The 19,133-nt window shown below is 43.4% G+C and overlaps 1 protein-coding gene across 1 annotated transcript in view; it reads left to right on the forward strand.

Annotated features, from left to right (window-relative positions):
* Positions 1–9,300: 9,300 nt before the first annotated feature.
* cluap1 (clusterin associated protein 1) overlaps positions 9,301–19,133 on the forward strand; it is a 16,172-nt gene continuing 6,339 nt past the window's right edge. The window contains 8 exon segments of the mRNA XM_078558753.1: positions 9,301–9,802; positions 10,938–11,049; positions 11,811–11,895; positions 12,028–12,207; positions 12,830–12,925; positions 16,086–16,169; positions 17,221–17,354; positions 18,487–18,724. Coding sequence (XP_078414879.1) covers positions 9,781–9,802; positions 10,938–11,049; positions 11,811–11,895; positions 12,028–12,207; positions 12,830–12,925; positions 16,086–16,169; positions 17,221–17,354; positions 18,487–18,724 — 951 coding nt within the window. The 5' untranslated portion in view covers positions 9,301–9,780.

Consider the following 19,133-nt stretch of genomic DNA (forward strand, 5'->3'; position numbering starts at 1 on the left):
AGCTGGCTCCCCAAAACCTTTCCACAATCTACAAGCCTCAAGTCAGGAGTGTGATGGAATCCTCCTCACTTGCCTGGATGAGTGCAATTGCAGTGACACTCAAGAAGCTTGACACCATCTGCGGCAAAGCAGCTTGCTTGATTGGAACCCCATTCACCACCTTCAACATTCACTCCCTCCACTACTGACACAGTGGCAGCTCTGCAGATGCAAGATGCACTGCAGCACTCACCAAGGTTCCTTCAACAGCACTTTCCATACCTGCAACATCTACCACCTAGAAGGACAAGGGCAGCAGACACTTGGGATCATCAGTACCTTCAAGTACCCCGCAAAGTCAGACACCATCTTTGGAACAATAATAATGTTTCTTCACTGTCACTGGGTCAAAATCCTGGAACTCTCTCCGCAACAGCACTGTGGGTGTATCTACACCACATGGAGTAGTTCAAGAAAGTGGCTCACCATCACCTTCTCAAGGGCAATTAGTCTCATATCCTAAGTGAGTAGAAAGAAATTCATCAGTACTTTTGCAGGGAGAGCAGAACATTGGGAGAGGGGGTATGTCATCAGTATGTAGGAAGCACATCAGTACCTATAGAGGGGAAATATGCACCATACCTCCACTGCTTTCAGTCTTCTCATCAGGAAATGGAGACACAAGGCCAAAGGTACAGCTCCAAGAAACCCTATGAAGTACAACCATTCCTGGGCTTCGGCCTCATTTTCAAAGCATACTTTGTTCAGAGGGTAGGGCAGGCAGTATTGAGGCTTAGGTTTCAAGCTAATGCCCAGTAAATCCTTTAGAAACATTTCCATCCATGAGTGCAAATGGCTACTAATTGGGGACAATAAACTAAACAGGTTAAACATGAATGAAGGAGTTGCTGTGACATGTTCAAGAGAAAGAGTTAAGTCAGCTTATCTGAGGAGTCTTTGATCACCATTGTTTGGTTGCTGGGTAGAGACGACATGACATCACAAAGCAGCAGTTTGTTTACTATAATTACAGTGACATCACAGTGGATATACTTAACTTGATGAAGTTTCACCACACTGGTTACTGGGTTGAGGGGATTGTTCTATGAGGAGAGATTGAGTAAACTTGGCCTATATTCCCTTGAGTTTGAAAGAATGAGGTGATGTATTTAAAATACATAAAATTCTTACAACCCTAGATGTGAAGGATGAACACTGGCAAGTAAATCTGGATGGAAGCAGCAGTTCTCTGACGACATTTTGGATGCTATTTGGCATTTCTAAGGCTCCGGAAGAGTATCAACAGAGATATGAGATAGTCAATGATCTTCCAGGAGTGGAAGTGATCATGGATGATCTGCTATGGCTGTGGAGACACGATGGAAGAAGCCATCACAGTCCAGGGATAAGTGAGACTGCTAGAGGGATCTCACTACACGAACCTAAAGCTGAACAAGAAAACATTGCAACTGAAGATGATTGAAGTCAAGTTCATAGGTCATGTACTGACAGCTAAAGGACTTTGCCCCGATCCTGGTGAGGTGCAAGTGGTAGCAAAGATGCAGCAAACAACAGATGTGAAGGCAATTTAACAATTTGTTGGATTTGTGAACTACCTAGCAAAGTTCATGTCCAATTTGTTCTCAGAGTGCCAATCTCTACACAAACTCACTGCAAAGGATGTGCCGTGGTTTTGGGGCACAAAACAAGAAGCAGCTGTCACTTACAATAAACAACTAGTGACGACAACATGAGTGCTGAGGTACTATGGCGTCAACAATGAAGTCATCCTGCAGTGTGAACTCAGTGAAACAGGACTTGGAGCAACCCTCATGCAGCAAGGACAACCAGTTGCATTTGCATCCAGAGTGTTAATGCAAATAGAATGATGTTATGCACAGACTGAGAAAGAGGGCCTGCTATTATCTTTGTTTGTGAGCATTTCAATCAGTACCTGTTTGGGAGAGAGAAAGTGATGGTAGAGTCTGACCACACAATCCACTTCAAAGCATCTTTCTCAAACTGCTTCTATCTGCTCTGAAGTACCAGCAAAGGAAGTACTTTGTTTACAGAGCTTTCATTTGGAAGTGAAGTACAAACAAGGGAAGCAAATGTACATTGCTGATATGCTGTAGAGAGCTGCACTCCCTTTGAAGAAAGTTGATGCTAGTACAGAGTGTGAAATCTTCCAGATTCAACAGGAAGCAACAGCATTACATGCTCTGGAAGTTATCAACCCAGCAGAGACATTGAATCTGACAGATAAGTGTCTTGCTCATATCAAGCAAATTACACAACGAGGTACAATTCTTCAAGTGCTACAGGAGGTTATGATGAAAGGATGGCCTGAAACCATCAAGGGCATGTCTGTTGCTGTAAGAGAGTGTTGGGCATACAGAGATGAAGTGGTCGCCCAAGATGGCATCTTGTATAAAGGGACTAGGGTCATTATCTCTAAAGAGATGAGAAGAGAGAAGTTGAAGTGCATCCATGCAAGCCGTTAAGGAATTGAGTCCAGTCTGAGGAAGGGAAGTGCTCTACTGGCCAAACATGAGCAATGAGATTATGGATCACATCAGCCAGTGAAGTGCTTGTAATAAGCATCAAGTTAAGCAAGCTAAAGAGCTGCTCATGAGTCATGACATCTCAGACAGACTGTGGATGAAGCTTGGAATAAGACCTCTTCACTCCCACTGGAACTGAATATCTCATACATTTGACTACTATTCAGAATATTGTGAGTTAGACCAGCTGACATCAACAACTACCAGTAAGATCATAGAATGCCTGAAAGCACACTTCAGTTGTCATGGCATTCCCAACGTTGTGATGAGTGACAATAACCCTCAATCCATGAGTGTAGAATTCAGACATTTTATGAATGCTTGGGAAATTGAACACTACACATCGTCTCCACACGAACATCAGTCAAATGGAAAAGCTGAGGCAACAGTGAAAATTGCCAAAGGGATCATCAAAAAATCAATTAGATCCAGCAAAGATGTGTACAGAGTGGAGTGGAGAAACACACCTACTGAAGCCATGGAAAGTAGTACAGATCAGCGACTAATGTCACACTGCACAGTCTACTCTTCCAACAGATAAAAAACAGGAGTGAGTGACAAGATCAAAGTAAAACAACAGAAAGCCAAATTCCACTTCGATAAAACTGCCAAATTGTTGCCAGAACTGACAGTTGGAGAGCGGGTCAGAGTACAAACATTCAATGCACTTAACAAAAACTAGCCCACTTGGTGACTTGGGACCTGTGTAGAGAAGTTGTCACCGATCATACATGGTGAAAGTGAGCAACCAGATCTATCAAGTCAGCTCTATTTAAGAAAGGGACTATCTGGAAGCATGCTACAGTGTGCTCGCACACGAACAGGAGAGCGAGTACATCCTGAGTGGGGCACAGCCAGAGTGGGTATTCGGAATTTGGTGCAAAGTGGGAATTGAACTGTTAAGTCTTTCTCTTTAACTTCTCTTTAATTTTTGTAAGTTCATTAGTCTAGTTAAAAGGTTGGTAAGGTAGCTGACTCAACTGACTGTGCGACAGTTAACTGTCAATCACCTGAAGCCTGATTAGGGCCTGAATAGGGGTTAATTACTATTTGAAGCTTAACTAGTGGTGAATCAAGTCAGCTCTATTTAAGAAAGGGACTATCTAGAAGGAAGGGAATGGGTGACCACCAGGCAGTCCAAGAGAAACAGGCAGGTAGTTCAGGAGTCCCCAGGGGTCCTGCTCGCAAATCGGTATTCCGTTTTGGAGGTTGATGAGGGCATTCGTTCCTCCAGGGAGTGCAGGCAGAGCCAAGCTTCTGGCACCATAAGCGGCGTCTGTACAGGAGGGGAGGAAGGGAGGAAGTGCAATAGTAATAGGGGATTCTATAATCAGGGGAACAGATAGGCGCTACTGTGGCCGTCAACGTTACTCCGGGATGGTATGTTGCCTCCCTGGTGCCAGGGTCCAGGATGTCACTAAACGGCTGCAGGGCATCCTGAAGGGGGAGGGTGATAAGGCAGAGGTCATGGTACATGTTGGTACCAATGACATAGGTAGAATTCAGGGAGTTAGGCTAAAAAGACAAAAAAGCAAGACCTCTCGGGTTGTAATCTCTGGATTACTCCCAGTGCCATGTGCTAGTGAGCTCAGAAATAGGAGAATAGCACAGATGAATACGTGGCTTAAGAGTTGGTGCAGGAGGGAGGGTTTTAGATTCCTGGATCACTGGATTCCTGGTTTCTGGGGAAGGTGGGACCTGTACAAGCAGGACGGTCTACATCTGAACCAGAGCGGGACTAACATCATTGTGGGCGTGTTTGCTAGTGCTGTTGGGAAGAGTTTAAACTAATTCAGCAGGGGGAGGAGGACACAGAATGTTAGCAGAATAGGGACACATCATAATACGGTAAAACAATCCAGTCAGAGGGAGTATAGCTGCAATAAGCTTCAAGGGAGTAAGGCAAGGCTGGATGGCCTCTACTTTAATGCCAGGAGTATTACAGGTAAAATGGATGAGTTAAGGGTGAGGATTGACATGTGGAATTGTGATATAGTAGCCATCACTGAGACATGGTTGAGGGAAGGGCAGGATTGGCAGCTCAACATTCCGGAATATAGAATCTTCAGGCGAGACAGGGGAGGGGGTAAAAGAGGAGGAGGCGTTGCATTATTAGTTAAGGAGTCAGTTACTGCAGTAAGGAGAGATGATACCTTGGAGGGGGCATCGAATGAAGCTTTGTGGGTAGAGTTTAGGAATAAAAAAGGGGCAACCACATTATTAGGTGTTTATTATAGACCCCGAGATAGTCAGTGGGAAATTGAGAAGCAAATATGTGCACAATTTGTGGAGGTGTGTAAAAACAATAACAATAGGGTAATTATATTAGGTGATTTCAACTTTCCCACCATTAATTGGGATCGACATAGAGTTAAGGGCTTGGATGGAGTGGATTTCTTGAAATGTGTACAGGAGAACTTTTTAGGTCAATATGTAGAGGGTTCAACAAGGGACAGTCCATTGCTGGACCTAATTCTGGGGAATGAAGCCGGACAGGTGGCTGAGGTGGTGGTGGGCGAGCATTTTAGTGATAGCGACCTCAACACGGTACAGTTTAAGTTTGTTATGGACAAAGAAATCAACAAGTTGAAAAAAAAATGTTTTGGATTGGGGGAAGAGTGGATTTCAGTAAAATAAGGCAGGATCTGGCCAAGTTAGACTGGGAACAGTTACTTGTGGGGAAATCTACAGAGGAACAGTGGGGGGTGTTCAAAAAGGAAATGGGGAGGGTACAGGTTCAACATATTCCCTCTAGGGTGATAGGAAGGAGTAACATGCCCAGAGAACCATGGATGACCAGAGATATTCAGGTTACAATGAGAAGGAAAAGAGAGGCTTTTAGCAGGTACAAGGGAAGCAAATCAGCAGAGGCATTAGTGGTGTATTGACAGTGCAGGGTGGAGCTTATGTAAGGAATTAGGAGAGCAAAGAGGGGATATGAGAAAGCTCTGGCTGGTGAAAGTAGGGAAAATCCCAAGATATTATATAAGTATATCAATGGGAAGAGGATAACCAGGGAAAGAGTAGGGCCCATAAGGGACCAAGGGGGCAATCTATGGGTGGAGCCAGAGGACATCGCGAGAGTGTTGAATGAATACTTCACATCCGTCTTCACCCAAGAGAATGAGGCTGAAGGTATCGAACTCGGGGAGAGAGACTGCGAGGTTCTTAAGCAAATTGATTTAGGGAGTGACAAGGTATTGGAGGTGTTGGCAGGCTTAAAAGTGGACAAATCTCCAGGTCCGGATGGTTTCCGTCCCAGACTGCTGAAGGGTGACCTGATCGAGGTGTACAAGATTATGAGGGGCATGGACAGGGTGGATAGGGAGCAGCTGTTCCCCTTAGCTGAAGGGTCAGTCACAAGGGGGCATAAGTTCAAGGTGAGGGGCAGGAGGTTTAGGGGGGATGTGAGGAAAAACTTTTTTACCCAGAGGGTGGTGACGGTCTGGAATGCACTGCCTGGGAGGGTGATGGAGGCAGGTTGCCTCACATCGTTTAAAAAGTACCTGGGTGAGGACTTGGCACGTCATAACATTCAACGCTATGGCCAAGTGCTGGTAAATGGGATTAGGTAGGTAGGTCAGGTGTTTCTCACGTGTCGGTGCTGACTCGATGGGCTGAAGGGCCTCTTCTGCACTGTGTTTCTGTGATCATCGCAACTGCAAACATATATTGCAATAGGAGAAGCTGCTCCTTCACAGCAGACAGCTGATGAAGAATATTTGACTGCCAATTGAGCAAGGAATTACCATAGAGCCATGGAAAGGTTATGATGCAGAAAGAGGTCATTCAGCCTATCGTGTCTGTGCCGGCCAAAATAAGAGAAAAAAAGAAACTAGCTGCTTATTTTTAATCCCACTTTCCAGCACTTGGTCCTTCGCCTTGCAGGTTTTTTTTTTATTCATCCATGGGATGTGGGCTTCGCTGGCTGGGCCAGCATTTATTTCCCATCACTAGTTGCCCTTGAGGTGGTGGTGAGCTGCCTTCTTGAACTGCCACAGTCCATGTAGTATGGGTACACCCAGATTGTTGGTAGGGAGTTCCAGGATTTTGACCCAGCGACAGTGAAGGAACGATGATATATTTCCAAGTCAGGATGGTGAGTGATTTGGAGGGGAACATCCAGGTGATGGTGTTCCCACCTATCTGCTGCCCTTGTCCTTCTAGATGGTAGTGGTCATGGGCTTGGAAGGTGCCCTCGAAGGAGCCTTGGTGAATTCCTGCAATGCATCTTGTAGATGGTACACACTGCTGCTACTGTGCGTCGGTGGTGGAGGGAGTGAATGTTTGTGCATGTGGTGCCAATTAAGCAGGCTGCTTTGCCCTGGACAGTGTCAAGCTTATTAAGTGTTGTGGGAGCTGCACTCATCCAGGCAAGTGGGGAGTATTCCATCACACTCCTGACTTGTGCCTTGTAGATGGTGGACAGGCTTTTGGGGAGTCAGGAGGTGAGCTATTCGTCGCACGATTCTTAGCTTCTGACCTGTTCTTGTAGCCACACTATTTATATGGCTAGTCCAGTTCAGTTTCTGGTCAATGGTAATGCTCAGGATGTTGATAGTAGGGGATTCAGATGGTAATGCCATTGAACATCAAGGGGCGATGGTTGGATTCTCTCTTGTCGGAGATGGTTACAGCACTTCAGGTGCAGATCTCGGTACCTTTTAAATGAGTTGAGCGTTTCAACCTCAACCATAATTTTGGGCAGTGAATTCTAGACGCCCACCACCCTCTGTTTCCTTATGACCCCTCTAATCCTTCTACCAATTATCTTAAATCTGGTAATTGATCCCTCAGCTAGGGGAAACAGGTCTTTCCTGTCTACCCTATTTAGGTCCCTCATAATTTCGTACACCTCTATTAGGTCGCCCTTCAGCCTCCTCTGTTCTAAGGAAAACAACCCTAGCCTATCCAATCTTTCCTCATAGCTGCAATTTTCCAGCCCTGGCAACATTCTTGTAAATCTCCTCTATAATCCCTCCAGAGGAATTATGTCCTTCCTGTAATGTGGTGACCAGAACTGTACACAAAATTCCAGTTGTGGCCTAACCAACGTTTATACAGCTCCATCATTACATCCCTGATTTTGTATTCAATACCTCATCCAATAAAGGAAAGCATTCCTTATGTTTTCTTTGCCACCTTATACACCTGTGCTGCCACCTTCAGGGACCTGTGGACATGCACTCCAAGGTCTCTCATTTCCTCAACCCCTCTCAGTATTCTTCCGTTTACTGAGTATTCCCTTACTTTGTTTGCCAGAAAGGAGTCCTGGACTAAGGGAGCTGCCTGGCAACAACGTTTTAATTGGCTCCTGATCAGGTGACCTGCTTTTGTGTGAGAAGCATTGCAGCAGAATAGCTTCTAGCCTGAAAGGAACAAGACCTAAAACCTCTTTCTCCTGTGTGTGGAAGATTCCAGTAATTCCACAATAATAGCTAGCTTGCTTTTTCTTCACATATCTTTGTAATCTGCTGTCTCTCTGAAAACCCTTGTCAAGAGGCAACGGGGAAAATCACTGTTAGGGACATTGAAAGGCAAGTGCTCAACCAGTGAACTAAATACTGAGTGCTGGAAGAGCACCTCCTGTGATCAACAAGAAATGAAAGGAATTTAGAAGACATCAAACAAAGTCAACCCATCGAATCCTGTACTCCGGAATTGGTGCTATTGAACTGTTTTATCCCACCCTTAAAATCCATGTTTTTGTGTGTCTTATGTGTCTTGTATGTGTGTTTACAGGGATTTAAGAAGGGGTAGAGTTTAGGTTATAGGGTTAAAAATTAACAGTTCACATTTCTTTCTTTTGCCACTGGTTAATGACAGTTCGTACATTAAACAGTTATTTACTTATTAAGTTTACAAACCTGGTGCTCGCATTCTGTTAACCTAATTTAAACAGTTAAGTAGAATTGGGGCAATCTGGTTGTTTGATCAAACTTTTTCACATTTGTCGCGGCTTGGGAAACAGTGAGGTTGACATTACAGTGCACTATCCTCAGTGAGTCGTGACAGTACAACATTCGCAGACCTCCAATCCTCTGGTACCTCACCTGTATCTTGTGAGGATTGGAAAATGATCCTCAGAGCATGCAATATTTCCTCTGTGGCTTCTTTTAACAACCTGGGATACAATCTATCCAGCCCTGGTGATTTATCCACCTTCAACTGAATGACCATCATTCCCAGAGGTCAACAAATGCAACGGATCAGCAACAAATGCCACAGCAGCAACATTTGACACGGCAACATTCCTCAAAAAAGTAATGTCACCCCAGGAACCAACAGACATCAGATGAACAGACAACAACAACTCACATGTGTGTCATTAGAAGACCTGAACTCTTTAAAGATTATGTGTGCAATGCTTGTGTAAGGAAATGATAAAATTGGGACAGACTAGAAAGAAGAAACTTTTTTTCTTCACGTGTGATCATTTTCTTTATGGGCTATGTATGTAGAGTAACTTTCAAACGTGGCTTGCCATACTCATGTGACCTCAGATGTCTTGATATGTAAATAAAGGTTTTGGCAGTTGCCATTTTACTCACCGCATGATGGAATATAGAAAATTGGAAGGTGAGATTAAGGTAAAAGATCAGCCTGGATCTTATTGAATGGCAGAGCTGGTTTGATGGCCGGATTAATATTCCTAATTTTTTATGGTCTGTGACATAGTCATATCAAATTGTGACGTCACATCGAGCATGTGTCACAGTGACGCCATTCTGTGCGATGACGTAGGCAGTATGTGGCGTCCCTCCCAGAATGCTTTTCGCGCAGAAGCGTCCCTGGAATCTCCATGGAAATGAGGCCTCACGGTGGAGTGCGACACCACCTGGGAGTGGCGGTTAGAGACAGGGGGAGATAGGGCCAGAGACTCAGCGGCTGGGAGAGGAGTTAGGAAAACATTCAGAGAACGGGTCCGGCGTCCGGGGCAGAGGGAAATTGAGCCCGGTGGGGAAATAAGCACGGACTGATTCTGGGCAGACAGGATCGTCCATATTTACTACATCACCCAGGGATCGGGGGGACAAGCCCAGTGGCCGGGCGGCAGGCCCGGGGGCTGGGGATCAGGAGACAGGCTCGAGGGCCAGGGATCGGGGTACAGGCCCGGTGATCGGGATTGGGATTAGGCGGGATTGGGTAGGGCAGGTATACAGTTTTTGCTGGAGTCAGCTAGTGAGCAAGATTTAGCTGGGGAAGGGAGAGCGAGACCTGTGTAACCGGCGGCATCATGTCGTTTAGGGACCTGAGGAGTAAGAATCTGTTTCATACCCGAGAGTTTGGGCTTTGGGCAGAGGCAGCGTCGGGTTTTCAAGGGTTCCGGGGTCAGTAGGACCAATATTTACCCCCGGGGGAAGGGCTTCAATCTTTATATATTATTAAATATTACTGATATCCAAAAACAGGCATCACCTTTTAAACTCTAGGATAGACACAGTTAAAGAGATATGCCGTACTTTCGACATGTTACACATTTCCTCTTGTACTATTTGTGCAGGGTTGAAATCTGGGGTCGTTAGTGAGAATAAAATTTACTTTGAATTAGTTCCAGTAGTGCCTGCACTCTTTCTTACACCGCCCTCTCAACTTTATCTGTTTCCAGAAAGCTAGATGAGTTGAGGCACAAGAACATAAGAAACAGGAGCAAGAGTAGGCCATTCGGCCCCTCAAGCCTGTCCCGCCATTCAATAAGATCATGACTGATCTGCCCCAGGCCTCAACTCCTCTTTCGTGTCAGCCCCTCATAGCCCTTAACACCCCAATATTTCAAAAATCTATCTACCTCCTCTTTAAATACTTTCAGTGATCTAGCCTCCACAAATCTTCTGGGGTAGAGAATTCAAGACATTCACTATCCTCAGAGAAGAAATTTCTTTGCATCTATTTTAAATGTGTGTATTCTGTAACTATGTTCCCTTGTTCAAGATTCCCCCACTCGTGAAAACATCATCTCAACATCTACCCTGTCAAGCTCCCTCAGATCTTGTACGTTTCAATTAGATCACCCCTCATTCTTCTAAACTCAAATAATAATCCTGCCTCTAATGAGGCAGCACCACAATAATTTGCCATTAGTTCCATGTAAAGTACTGATGCTTTTAATTACCGATAGTTTCTTAGACTTGTCAATATTCCATCCTGGAAACATATTTAGAATGAGAGTTTTAGGAACAAATGTGGAAACTCACCAGCCATACCTCTAGTTTGACATTGCATGCTTTCAGATTGCTCATGAGAAGTGCAATGTTGGGCGATTTCCAGAAATAGTTTCACCTACCATGGAGACAAGTTTTTAGAGCGCCTCCCATCCCCCCTTCCAAAACAACATGATAATTGACCCATTTTTGTGTAAACACTGATGATCTGTTATCTTTCCCCCTCTCTCAGATTTCACCGAGATGATGAGGGCTCTGGGATACCCTCGCCTCATCTCCATGGAAAACTTCCGGATTCCAAATTTCCCTTTGGTAGCAGAGATTCTCATTTGGCTTGTGAAAAGGTTTGTGATCTTACAAGTGCAGAGCTGTAAATTACATCATGGCTAGGTCAAAGGACAGCCAGGCTTTCTTTTAGAAAGTGCTCTGAATATCTCACTCAATTGTGGAATTAAGCCTGAAGGTTGTGGGGTCAAATCCACTCTGGTATCTGAACTCACAATCAAGGCTGACTCTCCAGTGCAGGAATGGTAGTTGGAGGATTCACTATTTTCCTCCCAACCCACCATCAAAACACATTATATGGTCATTCATCTTGTTTGATAATTTAGGGACCTTGCTGCGTACATATTGGCTGCAGCATTTGTCTACATAACACTGATTACAGATTAAAAATAGTTCAGTGACTATGAAGCGCTTTGGGATATCCTGAGACAGTCTTTCTTAGCTGTTCACTGTCTAGATGAAGTGGGAAGTTGATTAATTACTTTGGAACCTGTTCCCAGACAAGGTTAGAACCTTCAGGGCAAAAACAGTGTTTGGGTCAGTTTTAAAAAGAGAAGAGCAGATAATTCAGATCACCAGTCTGCTGAGATTTGAGGTGAGCTGTTTATTCTTACTGGAAGGCGTGCAATTTTGGTTTTGCTCCACCACATTTGTAGTGATTGATGTGGTTTACCATGACTCGCTTGGGTGGGGTTAAGTGACCGTTTAGATGTCCTTGGGACACCCTTGAGAGTTCTAAATTCAATCAGAAGTGACAGAGGTTGAGAAAAGAGTATATGGGGAAAGAAACTAATGCTGCTTAGTCTTTTTTTTTTACCAGATATGAACCCCAGACAGATATCCCAACAGATGTGGACACAGAGCAGGACCGAGTTTTCTTCATCAAAGCCGTAGCTCAGTTCATGGTAAGCATCAAACAGCTGTTCTTCGGCCCAGTCTGTGTAAACTGCAGAACAGCATGAACGTGGGGATGAGATTGAAGTTTTACTGAGGGCTCCAGTACGTTTTGTGCATGTATTTACTTTGCTGTTTTGCAGGCTACTAAAGCTCACATTAAACTCAACACCAAGAAGCTGTACCAGGCTGATGGTTACGCAGTGAAAGAACTGCTGAAGATTACTACCGTTCTCTACAATGCCATGAAGACAAAGGGAATGGACAGAAGTGAGGATACTGAAGAAGACAGTTTGAAATTCAAATTTGACTTGGGTTCAAAGGTGAGCAGTGTAATAGGATGTCTCATTTAGAAGAGGATTAGCACAGGAGATTGTTTTGTTTAGATGGCAATACTGAACAAGAGATTCTAGGGGCAAATTCACTAATGCTGTTCTGCTGCTGAAGCAGATCCTCACTAGATGGGAGCACCCCCCAGGATCAAGGCTTTAGTTTTCTAGCCCAATCTCTAACTTATTGTCTTTTCTAGTGAGACTCTGCTCGCCATGAGCTTCATCTTGCTGAATTTACACTGTATTTTGACTGAAAGGAGTGTGTTTAACACACTAGCTTTACTGTTACAGTGTTGCCACAAAATCAAATTAGCAATCTGACACCCCACCATACTGGGAACTGAAAAGTGAAATTTCCCTTCTGGCCTGCAGCAGTGGGATGTTTTAATCCCGAACACACAGTAAACATGGGCTCTACACCTGCAGCAAACTCAAGTGATTTGCTCTGGATTCATGGACACAATAAATACATAAATGAACCCTAACATTTTACAGATGAGGGTTTTCAGTGCTAACCTAGAGCCTATGCTTTCACCGTGTAAACTTACCATAATAATTTTTGAAAAGAGATGTATTGCAGTTTCAATATTTTTCATCTTGTCATCCATCACAGATTTCAGATTTGAAAACTGCAAGACAACTGGCCTCTGAGATTACCTCCAAAGGAGCAACAGTATTTGATTTACTGGGAAAAGAAGTAGATCTGAGGGTGAGTTGGCACAATCCTGATCAACAAATAATTGACAACAACTGGAAGATATCAATATCCCAGAATGAAAGATGAACGGTTTTACTGTGTTCAATATGACTACACAGCACAAGTTCAACAAAATATTACTGCTTGTCTAATATAAAACCTTGCTGCAGTTTTTTGTGGCCATGGTTAAGAGCACTTGCTTCTCAACTTTGATCAAATAAATGACACAGTGGCAATTCAAAACTACAGCAAAATACTGTGGATGCTGGAAATCGGAAATGAAAACAGAAAATGTTGGAACACTTAGCAGGCCAGGCAGCATTTGTGGAGAGAGAAACAGAGTTAATGTTGCAGGTCAATGCTAACTGTCTGGCTTCAGAAAATTACATAGAAATTACAACACAGAAACAGGACATTCAGCCAACTGGTTTAAACCCAGTGTTTGTGTTCCACAGGAGCTTCCTCCCACTCTATTTACTTCATCTCACCCTATCAACATATTCTTTTCAGTTTCATGCACTGGTCTAGCTTCACCTTAAATGCATCTATGTTACTTCTGAGTTGCTTTTATACTGAGCAGAGGTGCATATTAGTGGAACAGGGCTCCCAGTATTTGGGTCTGACCCAGTCAGTAGCAACTCAGAACTAAAATTTCTGGCTTTGCAAAATCTGGTGACCGGGCTGACCCAGTAAATCAGGGGTTGGATTTTTGTCTCCCAATGGAGGTGTGAAACATGCGAATTGGGACGTGAAATGATGAACTTAGATTGTTTTTGCTGGGAAAACAATTTTCCTCTGCCTTCCAGACCCCGTGCCATTTTATGTGGCCTTTTTGTGGGCCAAGAAGGCCACATGCACCTCATCTGAGGTTGGGGTCTCCAATGTGAGGACCACAGAAAGATTGTATTTCCTCCAGCACTCTATTTTCAAGTGCTTGGTTTTGGAAGTCCTATAAAAACACACCTCCTTGGAGAGTTCATGACCAGGGAGGAAGCCTCCTGAGAATTCTGGAGCATTCTGAAAGGTAAGTTTAAAATGTTTTGACACCTTCAAATGTCACTATTAAATGCTCTATTGTAATGTAGATGTGTTTTTAATGCAGTGATTCATCACAGGGATCCGTCCTGCAAAGGTAAGTTGACCCTTACATTGACCAGCATTGGGTAATTGTTGTCATGCATTACAGTACCTTTCCAATTGTCAAAACTGCTATAATGCATTAAAAATGTGAAAAAACAATGTCCTGTCAGCTACTGCTATCATGTTTTGTACTGTGATTTAAATTGAATGATAGCCGTGGCTGTTTAAAAAAAAGCCTGCTTTTGAAAATTGAAAAATCTCTGCACCTGTTCCCCTCCATTGATTGACAGGCACTCTGCTTTTAAATGGAAATAGAACACCATTCTGTTCTGTCAGTTTCAGACAATGTACCTGGAAGTTTTTGTAATGACAGCTGGAGCCATTATGAATGCTTGGCTGGGTTTCAAACATTTATAATGGCTTCAGCTGAGCCAGTGGTCTATTGATCCAAGAGCGGCGGAAGCTTTTAAGAGGCTGAAATAACAAAATATGCCTTTGATGTGATTTCTTGTGTGTTTACAAACCTAATAGGCACTTTAAAGGGCAGCAATTTTTTTTTACACTCAAGTATTCTTTTTCATTCCAGTATCAATGATAGTGTGTTGGAATTCTGGGTTTTATTAGATTGTTAGAGGTTGAATTTCCAATTATTTTAAAATAATTCCCATTGCTATTGCATGACTCTGGCACTATACATAGTGCATACTGGCTGAATGGCTATGGAGGATACATGGAGGTGGCATGGGGGATCTGAGGGGACAATGGGGTGGGTGGGGGTGAGTGGTGTGGATAGGGGGCCTTTAAACAATGTTGGGAGCAGCACTGCTATGTTGGAAACCGAGGGAGGCCTTCTACCCATCCCACCTTGACACCCACATTCCTCACAGACTCCATCACAGCTCACAAAATGCACTGCAAACCCAACCCCTGTGTGAAAAGGCAAAAACCCCAGACAAAGTCACACATGGGTCAGGTATGCATTTCAGAAAATGCAGAAGTGCACAGATCGAGTTTTCCTGAGCGCACATGAAAATCTGGATTCTGGTTTCAGTGCAGTACAAATAGCTATTAGTGTTACAGGACCCCAAGTAACTGAAGGAAACAGTTGTTTATACCAAATATGATCTCACTGGAATACAGTCTTGTCAAAGGGGACAATAATGTCAAGCCAGCTATTTTTAGTTTTAACTCTAAGTATGGAATAAACATTTGGTTTTTGCATTTGCATTGATAATTCACCACCTTGCTGCAGACCAATGGAGTGTAACACAAAGTGAAGGTATAGCATCATAGAGGATTGTGATTGCAGAGATTATTAAACTGTTAAGCTTAGATCTCTAGCTCATCGTAAAAATTGTTCCTGAGGAATGGAGCCATATTATTACCTCTTTGCAGATGGAACATCAGAATGTTTCAGAGTAGCAAACACCCCAGAGAAGAATCCCACCTTCTTCCATCAGTTAATCCCATCCTGCTCCTATCACTGCATCCCTCAATCCTGCTCTTCCAGAAATGCTTCCAATTGCCTCTTGACTCCACTGATACTGTCTACTTCAGCATCCTTGCTCCACAACTTCATCACCCTTAGACAGAACCAGGCCAGGTAACATGAGTTTAAGGTATGTGAGCACAGAATTAGCTTAGATGTCAGCAGGAACTATCTTTTACACAGAGTCAAACAAGCTCGGGGACAAGTTTCTGTCCGAGTGAGTGCAGATTCTCTGCAAATATTCCAGAGTGAACTGGTTGAGTTCCTGAGTCTCATATAGAAGGCAGGTTGGGATTGGGGGCTATGTTTTCCTGTCACTGAATATAGGTGGGTATTGGAGGATGTGCTTCCCTATCACTGTGGGGTACCAGAAGCTTGTTTACTCACCACTGGGAGTTAGCGAGGAATTCCCCAGAGTTTTTCCTAAATTGGTGTAATGTTCCCTTTCCCCTCTCCCAGGTGATTGCGTGCTGGGGTTTGTGTGGTCACGTGGTGACAACATTGGGCTATCTGATAGAACCAGCTGGTCTTTATCTGTCCTTTGTTTCTAGGTGTTTTTTTTTATAGTTTGTAATGAGTTGTTCTGCCTTTTTTTTTAAACAGGAGATGAGAACAGCAGCAATAGCCAGACCTCTGGAAATCAACGAGACTGAGAAGGCACTAAGAGCTGGAATTAAAGAAATTATAGTGAGTGACTTTATCTCCTCAAAGCAAAAAAAGGATTAGGAGAAACTTTAGATATTTAATTTGGACATTTACTGATTGTTTTCATCTGGACTGAATGGGATAGGTAGAAACCATGAGGATTGAAAATACAGGGAATATTCCATGTTTTGGAAACTAATCATTAACCTAAGTCTTCATTACTACCAGTATCTAATTTTGATAATTTCCCACTGGGCTCCTTCATAATATTTCTCTTTCCTACCCCTTCCAAATTACCATTCCCAAAAAGTGGTAAATTGCAGTATATCAGTATATGGGTGAGGTTCCTCCACAGATCTGCTGAACTTTGGAGCGATAGGGATACTTTTGTTTTTTTCTAGTTATAAAACAAATTGCAGGAATATCCAATGTTGATCTTGTTTTGTTTTCTTGTTTTATTTAATAAGTCCCATTCCATGACTTGCACGTAAAAACAAACCTGATACTCCACTGCAAGTACTGAGGGTGTGCTGCACTGTTGGAGGCTGTCTTTCGGATGAAAAGTTATTAAGGCCCCATCTGCCCTCTCAGGTGGATGTAAAAGGCCCCATGGCACTATTTTGAAGAAGAGCAGGGAATTCTCCCTGGTGTCCTGGCCAATATTTATTCCTCAATCAATATCACAAGAACAGATTATCTGATCATTATCGCATTTCTATTCGGGGGAACTTGCTATATGCAGATTGGCAGCCACATTTCCTACATTACGACAGTGATTCATTTCAAAAGTACTTCACTGGCTGTAAAGTACTTTAAGGTGGTTGTGAAGAGCCTTTTTCAAATGTATTTTTGGTTCAAGCTGATGTTCATGGATATTGTAGATAAAGGCTAGACTGAGTTTTCAATGACAGAAAGCTTCCAGTTGGAAGGTAATTCCCACATCCTGATTTTTGTCCTCTTCCCTCCAGGGGGCAATTGCCAGATTTATTCGGGGGATATTTTGTGCCAGTGATTTTAGGCATTACAATAGCCACCTGGGGCAATGTTCCCTTGATTGGAAACACACAATATTTTGCTGCTGTTTCTATCCCAGGAGCAAGTGCAAAAGACCAAGGAAATGCTGAACAATGTTGCCTCTGATGAAGCAAACCTGGAGGCTAAGATTGAAAAGAAGAAGATGGAGCTGGAGAGGAGTAAGAAGCGACTACAGACCTTGCAGAGCGTCAGGTCAGACTCTGAAAATGGCAGATGCAGTCTCCTGATCTGTGCACAGGCTGTTACAAGTTCACAATCACAACCTTGGTGGTCCATTCATGGGCCTTCCATGATAACAGGAGAACATTGTCTGGGCTAGTAATTTAAAGTAACTTCACTTGAAAGGGTTAGGGAATTGGAGGGATGTTGGAAGGCGAGGCAGTGCCTTTGGGAAGGTTTTTTTTCACCAGTGAATTGACTGACTTGCCAAGAAATGGCAGGACACTCCATCTATTGTCCCTGCACATTGTGCTCAAACAACACTTTCGCAACCAGTGTTTTGTCTGCAAGTAGGGTAGTCCAGAAGAGTGGTGGAAGCATGTACAATGATCAGTTTTATTAGGGTATGTTGGGGCTGTAGTGTAATATAAATGGGGCAATTGAGGTGCTAATCTAAAACATTTAATCAAAATCATTCACCATTAATCTGCTTCCACTTGTGCCCAGCATCACTTAGCCCAACCCAAGAAATGCAGCCCTAAAATGCAGGTGACACACTTGGTGGCACAATAAAGATAGGACTAGAGTTCGGCACTCAGTAGACTTATGGAATCAATCTTCCTCACAATCCTGTGCAAACTGTGACTTGTGCAGATTGAAACAGAGAAATTGTTTGCATTACATCCATGTCCAGTGTGTTAGTTCAGAGCCATGCATTAATATATGACATACAGTGATTCATTATGCACTCTAGTGTGGGGAAAATGCACCAGTATTAGTCCATGATGCCTTAGTATGGGAGACACACTAGGTTCAGTTTTCTAATCGTGACATGTTGCAATAAATATTTAAAAACAGGCTTCAGTTGCATTAACTGGTGGGCTGGTGTTCCAAACTATGGAATGGTTCAGATTTTTCAGTGACCTTAAATAATTGGATCTGTTTTTCAATAGTTGGGAAAGTTGATCATTTTAAATCAGCTACTATTAAAAGATTTGCTGCCATGCTAAGCAACATGAGGAATTGCAGCAAAGATACCATCCAACTGGCTCTGACTGGTCTGCCATTTACCACATGGCAATGAGATTAGAGCAGACTAGCAATTTAAAACAACAGATTTGCGTTCTCAAATATCAAGACTCTTTGGGTTTTTTTACATCCTCAGGCCAGCCTTCATGGATGAATATGAGAAGATCGAGGAGGAGCTCCAGAAACAATATGAGACCTATGTGGAAAAGTTCCGTAATTTGTGCTACCTGGAGCAGCAGCTTGAAGACATGCACAGGATGGAACAGGAAAGGTTTGAAGTAAGTGATGGAAGGTAACTAACTTAGGAAGAAGTGGAGATACAAGGTGCAATCTGCCTTTGTAACTCTGGATTCTCTGAAGTGACAAAAGGGTTAATTCCTGACATCACAAAAAACACAAATGCCTATGAAAAATTTCTGGAGTAAAGTAAGGTTAAGCATTGTCCTTGAAACATTGTCCCTTTGTAAACTTGAGGTCCATCCAAAACTCTGATGCAAGTCCCGTTCTCTCAATCACCTGTGTGCTCGCTGACCTGCACTGGCTCCTGGTTAAGCAACGTTTTGATTTTAAAATTCTCATGCTTGATGCAGATTTCTCCATGGCTTTATCTTCCCCATCTCTGTAATATCCTCCAGTCCCACAACTGTCTGAGCTATCTGCATATTCTGGCCACTTGTGCACCCCCAATTTTAATTGCCACACCAGTGGGAGCTGTGCCTTCAGTTGCCCAGGCCCCAAGTTCTGTAATACCCTACACCTACCTTTCTTTCCTTCTTTAAGACA

The sequence above is a fragment of the Cetorhinus maximus genome, chromosome 15 (assembly GCF_964194155.1).
Source record: "Cetorhinus maximus chromosome 15, sCetMax3.hap1.1, whole genome shotgun sequence".
Lineage (NCBI taxonomy): Eukaryota > Metazoa > Chordata > Chondrichthyes > Lamniformes > Cetorhinidae > Cetorhinus > Cetorhinus maximus.